We start from the raw sequence: 14,530 nt of genomic DNA on the forward strand, positions 1-14,530 counted from the left end.
TCCCACCCCCCTCCCCCGCCCTCGCCGGCGCCTTCGTCCTTCTCTTCCACCTCAGCCTCTTCCCTGGAGGCGGAGGGTTATGCTGCCTTCTCAGGCTTGGGCCCGTTGCCTGGGCTCAAGCAGCTGGCCGGGCTCTCCGGGGCCAAGGACCCCCAGTCTCGCAAGGCCTTCAACTGCAAATATTGCAACAAGGAGTACATCAGTCTGGGTGCCCTCAAGATGCACATCCGGAGCCACACGCTGCCCTGCGTCTGCAGCACCTGCGGGAAGGCATTCTCTAGGCCCTGGCTGCTACAGGGCCACGTCCGAACTCACACCGGTGAGTGTCCCCGGAGGCCGGCTGCCCCTCTCCACCTCTGCCTGTACCAGCTCTTGTGAGACTGGCCTTGCTCTTATTTTCAGATTGTGGAAGCTGAGTCTCTTGACTTCTAGCCCAAGAGTTCAGGGGCCTGGCTCTCTGAAATGTCTGGCAGAAACATTCATTCATTCATCAGCTGAGCAGATGGGCTAAGTAGATAACTTTACAAGTCCCTCTGCAGTCTGTTTCTCAGCCAAATGGGTTGGAGCTGGGTATGGGAAAGGTGCAACCAACACCTTGCTGTGGAGCCAGGTGTGAAGGGGCCCTCACTGCTCTGCCCTCCCCCATCCCACCCTCACCCCAGCCAGACAGGATGTTGTTAGACCCCCCCACCTGGTTCTGAATCCTGCTCTGAGAACTTCCCCAAACTTTGGGCTGATGTTTCACTCTGAGCCTCAGTTTCCTCATCTGTAACCTGAGCATAAGAATTCTGGGGAGGGGTTGGTGTTCTGTGTTGGTTAATGAAAGAAAGCATCCGAAAAGCACCTGGGATGGTCCTTGGTGCATGATAAGCATGCACAAAAATTGGTAGTTGGTATTTGTTCTGCTTCCATACTGTGTCACTTAGCAAGTGACTTAACCTCTCTGAGCCACATGATTATGATCCTATAATGATATAGGGTGGATTAAGATAGAGTTTTATAGGGTGGCTCTCAAGATTCGGTGGCTTCTTAATCACTTTATAGTAAGTTATTATCCTGAGGGTTCTCAGACCTGCTCTCCACACCCCCACTGTGGAGGAGATAAACTCAATCCTATCTTGCTGACCTGGGAACACCTTTACTGGCAAAAAACACAGTGACGTCTTGGTGTTTCAAAAACTTAATACTAGATGTGTAGAATATTGTGAAATTGAGCCTCTTCTGTCCTTTAACTTTGTGGAAATGGGCAAAAGGTAGCCACTTCTCAGGACTTGACTGGTGGAAGCTACAGTGTTTGGGGCTGCTCTTTGGAGAGACTGAGGGAGGTTCAAGGGTCATACTATCGGCTTTGAGGTCAAGCTGCTGGCAGGTTGGAGATTCAGTTCTGGCATTTTCTGGCCCCGTAGCTGACCTCTGAGCCATGAGGGTCAGTGGGGTGATTTGTGAGTAATGTATTTTGCAGGCATTATTGATGTCATTAATATTCCTACAAAGCGGCCCCGGCATCCTCCCCAGCTTGCAGACTGTAGCTACCCATTTCTCTTACTTTGTGCACAAATGGCCCTGATTTTATCATGTAAAAGTCCAACCACCTGACCTTAGTCCTGGGTGCCTATCCAGATGATGAGGGCTCTATCTGGGGGTGAGGGAGTTGAAGCCCTGGGGTGCCCCCCCTTCCCTTTTCTCTCTCCTCCCACGAGACATTATTATATTGTAAAGGCATGGCTCAGACACAAAAAAAAAGCCTGTTGAAATGCACCATTGCCATCCTCATTGACACCCATTGTGTGCCTTAATGGTGGCCCCAGAGGGTGGGGGCTGGCGGGTGGAGCAGGTGCATGGGGCAGCGGTGCCCAGCACCTGTTCTGGGCCGCAGCTGCTGGCCTGCATCGTGTCAGGCCCCTTTAATCCAGGGAGTATCGCATATACAGTGCCCCCCTCGGCGGCCTTTGTCCCCGCCGGCCTGGTGCCGATTTCACACTCGCCAGGAGCACCATAAAGGCGTGTGTTGGGGGGTGGTTCAGTGAGGGGTGGAGGTCTATGTCTCCAGCTTGTGCACAAACCCTTGCCCCATCACATCCTACAAGGCCTCCTTCCCCCTTTGTTCAGACCTACGTTAATCACACCTAACATGAAGGTGATGTTCACTGAGCACTTGCTGTGTGGGAGTCAGTGTTCAGAGTTCAGGCTTCCTTCACCTACCTGTGTTAACGCTGTAACTCCATCAACAGCCTTAGGAGGGAGGTGCCATAATCCCCACCTTACAGATAAAGAAACTGAGGCACAGAGAAGGAATTTACTTTCCCAAGTCATAACTTGCAAGACTGGAGGCAGGGCTCCTTCACCTCTGCCAAGGGTGTGAGAAGGCAGTGGCTTTCTGTACCCTGTGGAGTACAGGACTCACTCCCTCCCATTTACCTGATCTGCTTACAGTAAGCCCTCAGTTCACAAGAGAGTGTGTGAATGAGGAAGAACTTCACTTAGACCTTGTAGAATGCAAGCATCAAAACTGCAGGCCTGGTATGCAGAGTACTCAATCATGGCAGAGCAAATTACATCCCTCTGTCCTCCAGTTAGGTAGCCCCCTCTGCCTCAGGAGCCTGAGCTCTTGAATGGGCTGTTCGCAGTCACCCTCAGGCATCTGACTTCTGGATCCCTCCCTCCCATGCCCAGTGCAATGCCCCAGGCACCCAGTAGGCTGCTGGAATTCATTCATTCCCTGCTATTGAATTCCAGCACTGGGATTTAACCTGTGGGCCATGGCCTAGGGGCTGGCCAGGCTGGAAGTGGGAGGATAAGAGAATTGTATTTTTTGGACAAGAATATTCAGTATTATAGAATAGTCCTTGCTTGGCACATAGCTGGTAAGTTGATAAGTGTTTGTTTAAGGCTATACCCCCAAGAAACAAAACAAAACAACACTCTAAGTTTTTGGACCATGAACTATATATATCCTCTTGGTTGGGGCAAGAATTATGAAAAGTTGGTGAACAGGGTTATCTGGCGGTGAGCAAAGGATCAGGCTCCTCTGAGACCTTAAAAACAAAAAAAAACAAAACAAACTTACTCGTTGCACAAGCACTGACTGTGTTCCCAGCCCGATGTGTAAGACTTCCCAACACAGTCCTGGTGAAGCAGGTGGCGAGAAGGGTCCCAGGTGGGGAGAGGTTTTAAGCAAGTCCTGAAGTAAAAGGTTTCTGTAGCCTCTCGGGGGTCCCAGAGCCAGGCTGGAGGCTCAGAATAGATTCAGGGGAGGCTGCTGCCTTCATGGGACTCAGCCTGATTGGGGGGCAGACAGGGAGACTTGAAATTACGCCTAGTGTGATCCATTTCAATGGGGAAGCAGCCCAGAGCAGCCGCCGAACGTGCAGGGATGGGCGGGTGTGCGGCTGAGGAGGCCTTTAAGGCTGACTCTTAAGCTTGGTCCCCAGATGACATTGATCCAGGAATGATAATAAGGAACACCCACCCAGCCCCTTTAACTGAGAGGCAGTCTGTGTAGTTGTTAATCAAGGACTCTGGAGTCTGGCTGCTTGCTTCCTGCTGGGTGACCCTGCATATAACTACTTAACTTTTCCAGTGCCTCAATTTCACCATCTCTAACCTGAGGCGAGGATCGGCTTCAATGAGATAAGTATAAACTGCTTCTCACTCACTGTTCCTGGTTCAAAGTGAGTGTTCTGTAAATGCAATCATCGTCATTGCTGTTTGTTGAGCACTTCCTGCCGGCACTGTGTGGATAAGTCCTTTATTCCACCTTTTCTCAATGATCAACCCCTATGAGTGGGGGACGAATAACCCCATTTTATGGAAGAGCAAATGGAGGCTCAGAAGCCAGCTGACTCACTCGGGGTCACACGGTGGGAAGCGGCAGAGCTCCCACTGGATATAGCCTGGTTTTTCTGGGTCATGGGACTCCTTTAGGGGTCGGGGATGGCTGGGTAGAGACTTCAGTAAATGACAGTTGTTGTCCCGAGTGACTTAGCATTCTCACCGACTCCCTGCCTTCTCTCCCCAGGAGAGAAGCCCTTCTCCTGCCCCCACTGCAGTCGCGCCTTCGCAGACCGCTCCAACCTGCGGGCACACCTCCAGACGCACTCGGACGTCAAGAAGTACCAGTGCAAGACGTGCTCCCGGACCTTCTCCCGCATGTCCCTGCTCCACAAGCACCAAGAGTCGGGCTGCTCGGGGGGCCCCCGTTGACCCTCAAGTCTCCTTCCGCCTCTTCAGACCCTCCCCTGCAGTGGGCCCCCCCCAACTCCGGAAGGAAGGACCCCCACGTCCTCCTCGCCACCATGGAATTCCCTTCTGAGCTCCGATTCTGGCTGCGTTGGCCCCACAGGATGCTGAGGACACTTTTCCAGTTGTCTCTGAAAGAGGCCTTTCTGTAGACATTTCTGTGGACGGCTGATGGGAGGGTGGCTTGCAGTGGAGACCCCAGCCGCTGCCCCCAGCATTCCGGAGCTGGCCTTTCTATGTGGGTTTGTGTATCCAAAGCTTGGATACAGCTGCTTCGAGCTGCAGAACAAAAACCGACTAGGCTGATAGGAGTCTCCCACCCACTCAGGAGACCCCACTCCTTGCCCCAAGAATCCTTCAGGCCGCCCCTCCAGGAGGTGTGACTGACTGAGTAATCCACCCCCAGGGGCACCTGGGGGGCCTGCCAGGGGTCCTCACTGACGCGAGGACGCGTCTAGACCCCAGGATGCCTGGGCAGCTATTTCAGCCTCCTGTTTGTCACGGTGGCACCTGTTTCATGGGCGATTTAACAGCATCTCAGAAGGGAATGTGAGTAATTGCCATCACTTGTCCTGGGCCCAAGTAGGGTGCTTGGGCCCTACCAATGTGTCTCCCAGAACTATTTTCGGGGCCCGACAGGTGGGCCCAGGAGGAAGATGTTTACATTTTTTTAAAGGTACACTGGTATTTATATTGCAAGCAACATTTTGTACTAGGAAACGTTTTGTATAGTTATATGTACAATTTATTGATATTCAATAAAGTGGTTAATTTATATATAAGAAAGTCTCGTTTTCTAGAGGAGTGGGTATTTCAAAGGGCCTTTGGGGAGGAGGGAAAGGGCAGAGGGATTCGTGGATATTCCTGACACAGCCTTAAATCATGTCCTCTTAAACATCATGTGACTTTGGATTCTTGGATTTGACAGTTTGGGACCTTGTTTGTGCAAATGGGTTTTCCTCCGAGCCTGGTGTCCTGTGTGAAGTAGAGGTTGGGAAACACCTGTGACCCGGGTGAGCAGTGGGTTCCTGCACTCTCTAAATCGTGGCCCTTATTTATTTTCTCATTCTCCCGTTTTGAAGCTGACCAGGCCCCCAGAGTGAGAAGCTGGCTCCCTGGGTCTTATCAACTAGACAGGTTTTGCCCAGCACTCCAGGACTTTTGGAGAGAGATCGGCTGCTTTCGCCGCTGAGGGAGTGGAATGCAATGAGCAAGAAGGGGGACAGAGGATGTCCTTCCTGTTTCCAAGGGCTCTGGGCCCCGCTCCAGCCTCCCTGTCAGACCCACACCTCTGTCTGGCTGCTGGGTACCAAATGGCCTTTGATGCAAGGAAATTGGCTGGCTGGAGCCAGGAGGGTGAGAAGCCAGGCCAAAGGGTAGGGGTCATTCAGCTTCCTGCTCAAGGACAGGACAGGGAAGACGGTCAGCTTGCGTCCTGGGCTGGGATAATTCACTCCTGGCTGGCTGGCTGTTGTGGTGACCTCACCTCTGGGGCCCTCATGGGGCCGGGAGAAAATGAGTGTCCTTTTTGAGCACAAAAGGTGCTGAAGGTGCCAGTTTCCTGCGGGGGAACTGAGCAGGCGTGCAGGCGTCCCAGAGCTCTGGAGCCCCGGAGTCAGGCTGGGGGTTGGGGGAGCTTCATGTTCCAAAGGAGAGATGATTCTTTCTTCTAAACAGGAAATGGTGACCCGCAGGCCGGGAGCAGCCCTTAATGACTTGCAGCTTTCCTCCCAAAAGAAAAAAAAAAAAAAACGTTCTCTAACAATCGCCAAATTGTAGCAGGCCTCCCTGAAGGGAAGTTAGAGAGTTGGGGGGATGCGGGGCTGGGCACCAGTTTGCTGAAGGCCTACTGTGCCCCACATCCCTGGGCTGCCATTTACAGCCACTCCACAGTAGGTGTTGACATTGATGGTGAATGAATAAATGACTTCATCCAGAGGTCCAGGCCTGGTGAAACCTCCCAGTTGGCGTTTGAAATTGGGTCCACCAGGCTCCTATCATCCTGGGAGCCAGGTATGCCTGGCCGGTGCCCTCGACACTCAGGGTGCCTGGAGCAAGACTCTTCCCCACTCTGCCTCTGTAAAATGGGGCGATAACAGTGCCTTCCTCCCCAGACTGTAAAGGGGCATTCATTCAGTTGGTTTTGATGGGCTCGGTGTATGCCAGGGCATATTACAGCCACGGACAGATGGACAGTCCCCGCACTCACGGAACTTATGTTCTAGCTGGGGAGACAGAAAACAAACAAGTGATTAAATAAACAAGCCGCTTTCCTACAGTGATGGTGCCAAGATGGAATTAAAGTGAGCACGTGCTGGAGAGCGGTGGGGTGGGGCTCCCTCAGATAAGGGAGGGAGAGCTGGAGAGGCAGCCTCCTGAGAAGGCCCGAAGGAGGAGAAAGTTCCAGTCAGGGGAGGAAGCAGCAAGTGCAAAGGCTTAGGCGCTGGGAAGAGCTGCCTCCCCAACCCCAAGAGAGACCAGGGAGGCTGGGGGCCGCTGGGGAGGTAGAGTGGGATTGGGGAGCTGGCCCAGACCCCGCAGAGCCCTTGAGGCTGGTGAGGAGTTGGGATTTTAGTCCAGCTCAGAGGGCAGCCACTGGGGCTTTTAAGTGGGGGAAGTGATAATGCCTGCTTCCCTCTTACACCGGGAGGATGGCGTTAGAGGGCCAGGGTGTGCAGGCCTTGAGGGAAGACTGAATTTAAGAAGGATCGTGGCCCTTGTGCCAGTGGCACTGCGGGTACGAGTTACTTGGAGTCATCAAAAGGGGACGTCGCTTTACCTCAATATATGAGCATGTATTTTTTTAAGGACAAAGACATTCTCTCATATAACCATAGTTCAATGATCAAAATCAGGGAATTTAGCTTTGGTGCAATGCTATTGTCTAATCCACAGTCGTAACCCAGTTTCTCCAACTGCCCCAGTGAGGTCCTCCACAGACCTCTGGGATGCACTGCGGGTACGAGTTACTTGGAGTCATCGAAAGGGGACGTCGCCCTGCAGGTCAGGGTGGGGGTGGGGGTGGGATTAAAAAGAGTGAGGACGGAGCAGCCCCACTTGACAGGGAACAGCCACATTGCTAAGGGGAAAAAATCACACGCTCCTTTTTGTGGGAAGAAGAGGGGCCCAAATGAGCGTGTTATTCATTCTCGTTCTTGTTTGTATTTGCCTATGGAAACTCTAGAAGGATTTACAATAATCTAATAAAAGCATCCTCTTGGTAGGGGGTCACAGGAGGTGGAATGGGGTAGATGGAGACAAGAGGAAAGGCTAAGGGAGGCCGTTTCTTAGATTTTTTTTTTTTTAAAGTTTTTTATTTTGAAATAATTTTGACCGGGCAGAAAAGTTGCAAGAGAAGTACAATAAACTGGAATCTTTCATTCAGAATCTTCAAAATGTTAACATTTTATCGCGTTTGCATTTTTCTCTCTAGACGCACAGACATAGCCTCATGTTATTTTTTTCAGAGCCATTTGGGAGTAAGTTGCAGACATGATGGGAGTAAGTTGCAGACTGAATTTAAGAAGGATCGTGGCCCTTGTGCCAGTGGCACTGCGGGTACGAGTTACTTGGAGTCATCAAAAGGGGACGTCGCTTTACCTCTAAATACATGAGCATGTATTTTTTTAAGGACAAAGACATTCTCTCATATAACCATAGTTCAATGATCAAAATCAGGGAATTTAGCTTTGGTGCAATGCTATTGTCTAATCCACAGTCGTAACCCAGTTTCTCCAACTGCCCCAGTGAGGTCCTCCACAGCCCTCTGGGATGTGGGGGCAGGGAGAGACCCTGGATCACAGGTCGCATTTCCTCGATCTGTCTCTTTACTCTTTTATTCTGGGATGGCTCCTTTTTTGGTCTTTTGTGACTCTGACATATTTGAAGAGTTGCAGGCCAGCTCTTTTGTAGAATGTTCCCCAAATCGAACTTTCTTGATGCTTCCTCGTGATTAATTTCGGGTTGTGCAGTTTGGGCAGAACCCCAGAAATAAACTTTCGTAGAGCAAGCTATCGGGAGGCACACGAGGTCAGTTTGAAGTATTACTGGTGGCGTCAACCTTTGACCACTTGGTTAAGGTGGTGTCTGCCAGCTTTTGCCTGGATAAAGTTCCTCTTTTTCCCCTTCGGTACTTAATCTGCATCTTGCGGGGAGACATTCCGAGGCCATGTGAATATCCTGTTTCTCCTCAAACTTCCACCCACGAGTTTAAGCCCTCACTGGTGATTTTTGCCTAAATCAATTACTACTATGGTGGTTGCCAAATGGTGATTTTTCTAGCGCCATCATTCCTTCTATTTTTACTGCTTGGCTTTCTACTGTAGGGAAGAACTTTCCGTCCTCTGTCCGGGCAGCAGCTCAGAGCTGTGGGATGGGGAGAGGCAGAGTCTGGTGGGGCCATTAGATGCCCCCCCACCACCCCCGGGGCTTTTCTTTTAAATGAGTCCAGAAAATAGACTGACTTTAAAGCCAATTGCCATTCAAGATGCCCAGACAGGCAGGTCTGGGGCCAGGGCCACCTCTGGGCACATCTGGGCCCCATTAGTGACCTGGCAGCTACTCAGGGGTGTCCCTTGAGCTGGGATGGGGGTACTCAAGTGGGCAGGGATCTGGGTCCTCCCACACGTCCTGCTGTTCTTTGCTTTCGCATTGTCAATTTCACACATATTATGGGAATGGATTCTTTCATTTAAAAAAATGAAAAGATTAGATGTGAGGTTCCAATGATGAGATCAGCATGTCCTATCTCTAATCTATGTCTTTACTGTCCCCAGTGAGTTGCAACGAAAAGCTTAGTTTACAGAAAATAAGTATATATATTTACATGCATGCAGAGCTCCAATCTCACTCACAGAAAAAGCCAAAATGCTCGCCTCAGCCCAAAGGGAGCTACAGATCCGGCCCTATTACCTCTCCTTTTTTCCCTCCCCACCCCGTCACCCACTCCAGCCACAGGGGGCCTTCTGCCACAGGGGCTTTTGCCCTTACAGTCCTTCTGCCAGGAGGACTCCGCCTGAGAGAGCCACGTAGCTGGCTTCCCCACCGGCGCTCTCGCCTTTGCATTCCAGTGACCTCCCCCGTTGTTTTTCTTCATAGCGCTTGTCACCGTCGGACAAACCATATATTTCGCCGTTCGCAGCTTCTCCGGTGACTGTCTCCCCCACCAGAATGTCAGTTTCACATGGGTGGAAATTGCGTCCGCTTTCTTCACTGCCCAGTCCCCGGTGCCTCACGTCTCGAACGCAGGAGGCGAGGCGCTCAGTCAAACCTGGCGGAATGAGTGATGAGCGGGTATATGTGTGCCCCTAGGAAACACAGCGTGATCACTTTTATGGAGCACTTTCTGTGAAGTGCTCAGCACTTTTAGGCATTGTGCTGAGTGCCACACAGAGATTAACTCATTAAACCTTCACGGCCGACTCCAGAAAGAGGAAACCGAGACAAAGAGAGGGTCACACAGCGAGTAGTGGCGAAGCAGGGATTTGAACCCCGAGGTTTTTTATTTCTTTTATTTTTTTTTTATTACTGGTGTCATTTTGTTCTTTCTACCTTTGGGGTGGATGTAATTAAAACTTTTGAAGGAGAACAGAGTCTGTGTCTTTACTTACTGCACTCGCTTGCCCAGAATCTCACACATAGAGGGGCCCGTTTTGTCCTTTAACCAGCCTTCTAGAAACTTCCAGCCAGGTAGGCAGCCAAACATGTGTGCGGATATAGGAGTGGGGGATGGACCCGGGTGGTACCTGGGTGGGGTGGGGATATTCCCAGCAGACCAGGAACTCCATGAGGGCAGGACCACCCATGTGACAAGACTCCCCTCTACACCCCGGGCCTCAGACCCACTCTGGGCACCCACAGTTGGGTGATAGATTCATTTTCTGGGGTTGCCATAAAAAATTACCACCAGCTGAGTGGCTTAAAACAACAGAAGTTTATTCTCTCATAGTTCTGGAGACTAGAAGTCTGAAATGCAGTGTCAGCAAGGCAGGGCTCCCTCCTAAAGCTCTAGGGGAGAGTCCTTCTGGCCTCTTCCAGCTTCTGGGGGCCCCTGGCGATCCTGGCACTCCTTGTTTGTAGCTATATCACTTCGATTTCTGCCTCCATCTTCACGTGGCCTTCTTCCTGTCCTTATTTCTCAGTGTTCTCTCTTCTTCTCATAAGGACACCCGTGATTGGCCGAGGGCCACTGACCCAGTATGACCTCATCTTAACTTGATGACATCTACAAAGACCCTATTTCAAAATAAGATCACGTGAGTTTCTGGGGGTTGGGACTTGAACATATCTTAGGGCCTGGAATGGGTCCCAAACGCTGAGGGAGAGTGGGGAAGCTGGAGGGGGGCCTTCGGAGGAGAACTGGGGAGTCAGATTTTGCCCCTATGGCTCCTGGAAGATAGAGAGCCAAAGGCCAAAGCTCTCTCCACCCCTGATCTCAGAGTAGGTGCGTGAGTAGGTGCGGTGGGTGGTAGGTGGGGGGAATTATACTAGAGCCAGCCAAGGTGGGCGAAGTCAGCTGGGATTGGGGCAGGTCTGAGGGGAAATTTTAGATTTATCCTGAGCGCACTGGGGAACCAAGAGAAGGTTCACGCAGAGGAGGGACGTGAATGGGTTTATTCTTCGAGAGGGTCGCTTGGGCAGCTGCGTGGAGCAAGGCTAGCAGCAGGGAGGCCCCTGCCCTCGTCTGTGGTGGCAGGTGAGGCAGAAGAAAGGGTGGCATCATAGATATTTGGGACGAAATTGTGCCTGGATTTTTCAGCAACTGAGGGAAATAAAGACCAATGAGGCAAAAAGCCATCAAGTCAGGCAAATAACAATAACAATAATAATAACGGTTAACATTGTAGGAGGGTTCACTACCGGTTTTTGCCTAGATTGTCTGATTTAATCTAAGACAACCCTAGGCAGTCTGAGTATAAGAGGTGGGCCTATGGTGGTTAAGTGCTTGTTGCTGGAGCCAGACGCTTGGGCTCACATCTCTCCTCCATTGCCTACCTGCTGTGTGACCTAGAGCAAGGTGGCTCAACCTCTCTGTGTCCATTTCCTCATCTGAAGAACAGCCCCTCCTTCTCGGGGTTGTTGTGCAGATTAAATGAATGAATACTTAGAAATTGCTTGGCCCCGGGCCTGGCACAAAGTGAAGCCTCCAGTAAATACTGGCTATTATTATGTCCCTTTTACGGATAGAGGAATCAAGGCTCCAAAAAGGTAGAGAACTTTCCCAAGGTCGCACAGGATAATCCTAATGTTTCTGGCTCTTTGGGTCTCCTCATCCTTAGTGAAGTCTCAGGGCCAGAGCTGGCCTGCTGACTCCCAGGTCTGGTATCCTGTGTCCCCTGGAACCTTGAGTGGCCCCGAGGGAACTGGAAGATTCTCCATGAAGTCTTGTGTCCACCACCCCGCTTAGTGGGTACTAGCTGGAAGGGCCTCGGGTGAGAGCAACCTGAGCTCCCAAACCCATCTGTTTAGCTGGTGCTACGCCCTAAAACAAACGTGCTTCGTTGGAGGCGGAAAAGGCAGAAGCAAGGAGAGAGAAACCCCACGTTTTGCTCCAGGGGATGCTTGGGGCGGAATCAGCCAAGAAAACGCATTTCACCCCAGGGAAATGACCTGGAGCTGGTCGGGAGGCTTTCCTAAGAAACTCTCGACCCTTTCTTTGTGGGTTCGAGTGCCACCAATGCCTCATTGGGAACCCTGGGTGAGTCCCTGCCCTCTCTAGATCTCACTTTGCACATCAGTAAAACGTGTTCAACCTTTGACCCAATAATAAAATAAAAAGCACATAAACACATCCCTCCCAGTGCTTCTCAGAAGAGCAGAACGCCATAAACAACCTAAATGCCCAGCACGAGGGGACTGGATGTGTTCACGGGAGTCCTTGCGTATTTTGAAAACTTCGTCGCTTCTATAAATATCCACACCGCCTTGAAAATGTCTATCGTGTATGTAGCACAGGAACAGAGGAAGAAAAATGTCTGGCGCATGACAAGTACTCCAAATATTTCCTGAACGATCGAATGAGTGAACGAATGAGTGGTTAGTACTCAACGAATACCTGCTGGCAGGAAGGAAAGAAGAGAGGGGAAGAAAATTAAAAAAAAGAGGGCTCTGTGAGCTGTGTGTGTGCCCACTGTTTGTGGCGGGAGGCGGAGGCTCTGCTGAAGAGGAGAGCATTCCATTTTTCTACCGTTTTCACCTTTTCTGCTTCTATGTTATTGCTGCTGCCTCACAGTGAGCATCTCTTGGTTTACAATCAATCAATATTTTCACGGATAAACTAGATGTCATATGTTTACTTCTAAAGGTGCTGACATGTACTGACAGGTGACGAAAGCAGCTCACAGAGCAGCCCGAAAAAACATCATATGGTCTCATTTGCATAATATGTTACCCTCATTTTTATCCACTTATGTCCTCACAGACAGGGAGATGTGTGCCTGGGAGGTAAAGGGTGGTTCTGTCTGGATGGTGGAGTCGCTGGGGTTCAAATCCTCTTCTTCATAGATGTCTGAATTTTCTATGATGAGCATGTTTTTTCTTTCTAAATAGAAACACACACACACGCACACACTGAAGAACAATGTTCAAGACTTTGCAATGTCCCAGGGTGAAGGAAGTCACACTTAGTGATCATGGTCTCCCTGTCACTTCCTCGAAGGCTTTCGGGTGATGCCTTGGTGTCCTTCGGTGCCCACCGTGGGCTGAATTTGTCCTCAGCCTCTGTGTCTATGAGCAGCCTATCCTCCAGCCCCGGTGGGTCTGTTATTCACCAAGAGCGTGGACATTTGCCACTCAGGGCTGTTTACTGGCTGTAAGGAGTCCCATCCAGTGAGTGAAGCAGAGACTGAGCTCAGAAAGCACAGGGGCTTTTCCCAAGGACACACAGCTGTGAGGAAATCGGTGGCACCAAGCTTTTTTTCATGGCTTTATTGAGATATAATTCACGTACCCTACAATTCGTCCCTTTAAAGGGTATATACAGTTCAGTGGTTTTTAGTATATGCACGAGGTTGTGCAACCGTCCCACTATCTAACTCCAGGACATTTCATCACCAGAAAAAGAAACGCTGTGTCCCTTAGCAGCCACTCCCAGTTTCCTCCTCCCCCAAACCTGGCAACCAGAAATCTGCTTTCTGTCTCTGTGGATTGTCCTATTCCGGACATCTCCTACGAATACGGAATCATAGACATGGGTCACACAAACCACCATGTGTCATTCTGTGTCTGGCTTCTTCCACGTAGCGTATGTTCTTGAGGTTCATCCATGTTGTGGCATGTGTCATACTCCAAGATTTTTAGGGCCCCGTAATATCCCACTGTATGAATATGCTGCATTTTGTTTACCCACTCGTCAGCTGATGGCCACGTGGGTTGTTTCCGCTTTCCGGCTCTAATAAAGAGTGCTGCTGTGACCGGTCCCTTCAGGTCGTGTGTGGCCCACAGCAATGAATGACAGGATTCAACTTGCACTAACTACATCTTTGCCTGCACTTTGTCATCAACTGTTTTTATTTTTTATTTCAGCCAGTTTGGTAGGTAAGTGTGTGTGTAACAATTTTTCAAAATGTAATTGACATGCAATAAACGGCCATATATAAGGTATAATTTTGATACGTTTTTCTTTCTCTTGGGATCTCTGCTGAAGCACCAGGATTTGAACTAGGTTTTCCCTGCCCCAGGCCAGGGTGGGGCCCACTGCCTTGGGAAAGAGAGGCTGGGGTGCCCCAATGGGCTTCAGCGCTGACTCTCTCATCCGGGTCTCTCTGGGAAGAGGGCAGGTCTGCGGAAGTTCTGCGGCTCCAGCTGTGAGCCTCTGCGACTGTAGGTCAGTCATGTCTGCATCCAGCACATGCGCACTGAGCCCTGACTGAGTGCTCGGCCCTGTTCCAGGCACTGCTGATGGGGCAGCAGACAGACAAGTCCTTGTTTTCAAGATGCCGACGGTCCAGCGAGGGGAGCGGTGTCACCAGGAAAGACTGCAGCAGGAGGGCACGAGCCTAGTCTGCGGCACGGGGGTCTTTGGGGAGCCCTCGGAAATGGTGAAGAGCAGGAGTTAGCCAGGCGAACAGAACCGGAGTGGGAGGAGGAAGCTCCAAAGGGAACAGCAAGAGCAAAGGCCCTGAGGTGGGCATGTGCTTGGCGTGTTCAACGAGGGCAAGGAGGTGAGTGTGGCTGGTGGGACAGAGGTGGGACGGAGGTGGGAGATGAGGTGGGAAAGGTGTTTGGATTTTATTCTAAGCCATGGGAAGCCACCAGGGGATTTTATGCGGAGGAGTGACTTCCCTCAGGCTGT

At 50.9% G+C, this 14,530-nt stretch overlaps 1 protein-coding gene across 2 annotated transcripts in view; it reads left to right on the forward strand.

Moving 5' to 3' along the window:
- Positions 1–5,021, forward strand: part of SNAI1 (snail family transcriptional repressor 1) — a 7,246-nt gene extending 2,225 nt beyond the window's left edge. Inside the window, exons 3-4 of one of the 2 annotated variants that reach the window (XM_025040036.1) lie at positions 77–319; positions 4,019–5,021. In XM_025040036.1, coding sequence (XP_024895804.1) covers positions 77–319; positions 4,019–4,203 — 428 coding nt within the window. In that variant the 3' untranslated portion in view covers positions 4,204–5,021. The remainder of the gene's footprint in view (positions 1–76; positions 320–4,018) is intronic. The other variant, XM_006921907.3, reaches the window with a different exon arrangement.
- The last annotated feature ends 9,509 nt before the right edge of the window (positions 5,022–14,530 follow it).

This window comes from Pteropus alecto, unplaced genomic scaffold (genome assembly GCF_000325575.1).
Source record: "Pteropus alecto unplaced genomic scaffold, ASM32557v1 scaffold45, whole genome shotgun sequence".
Classification (NCBI taxonomy): Eukaryota; Metazoa; Chordata; class Mammalia; order Chiroptera; family Pteropodidae; genus Pteropus; species Pteropus alecto.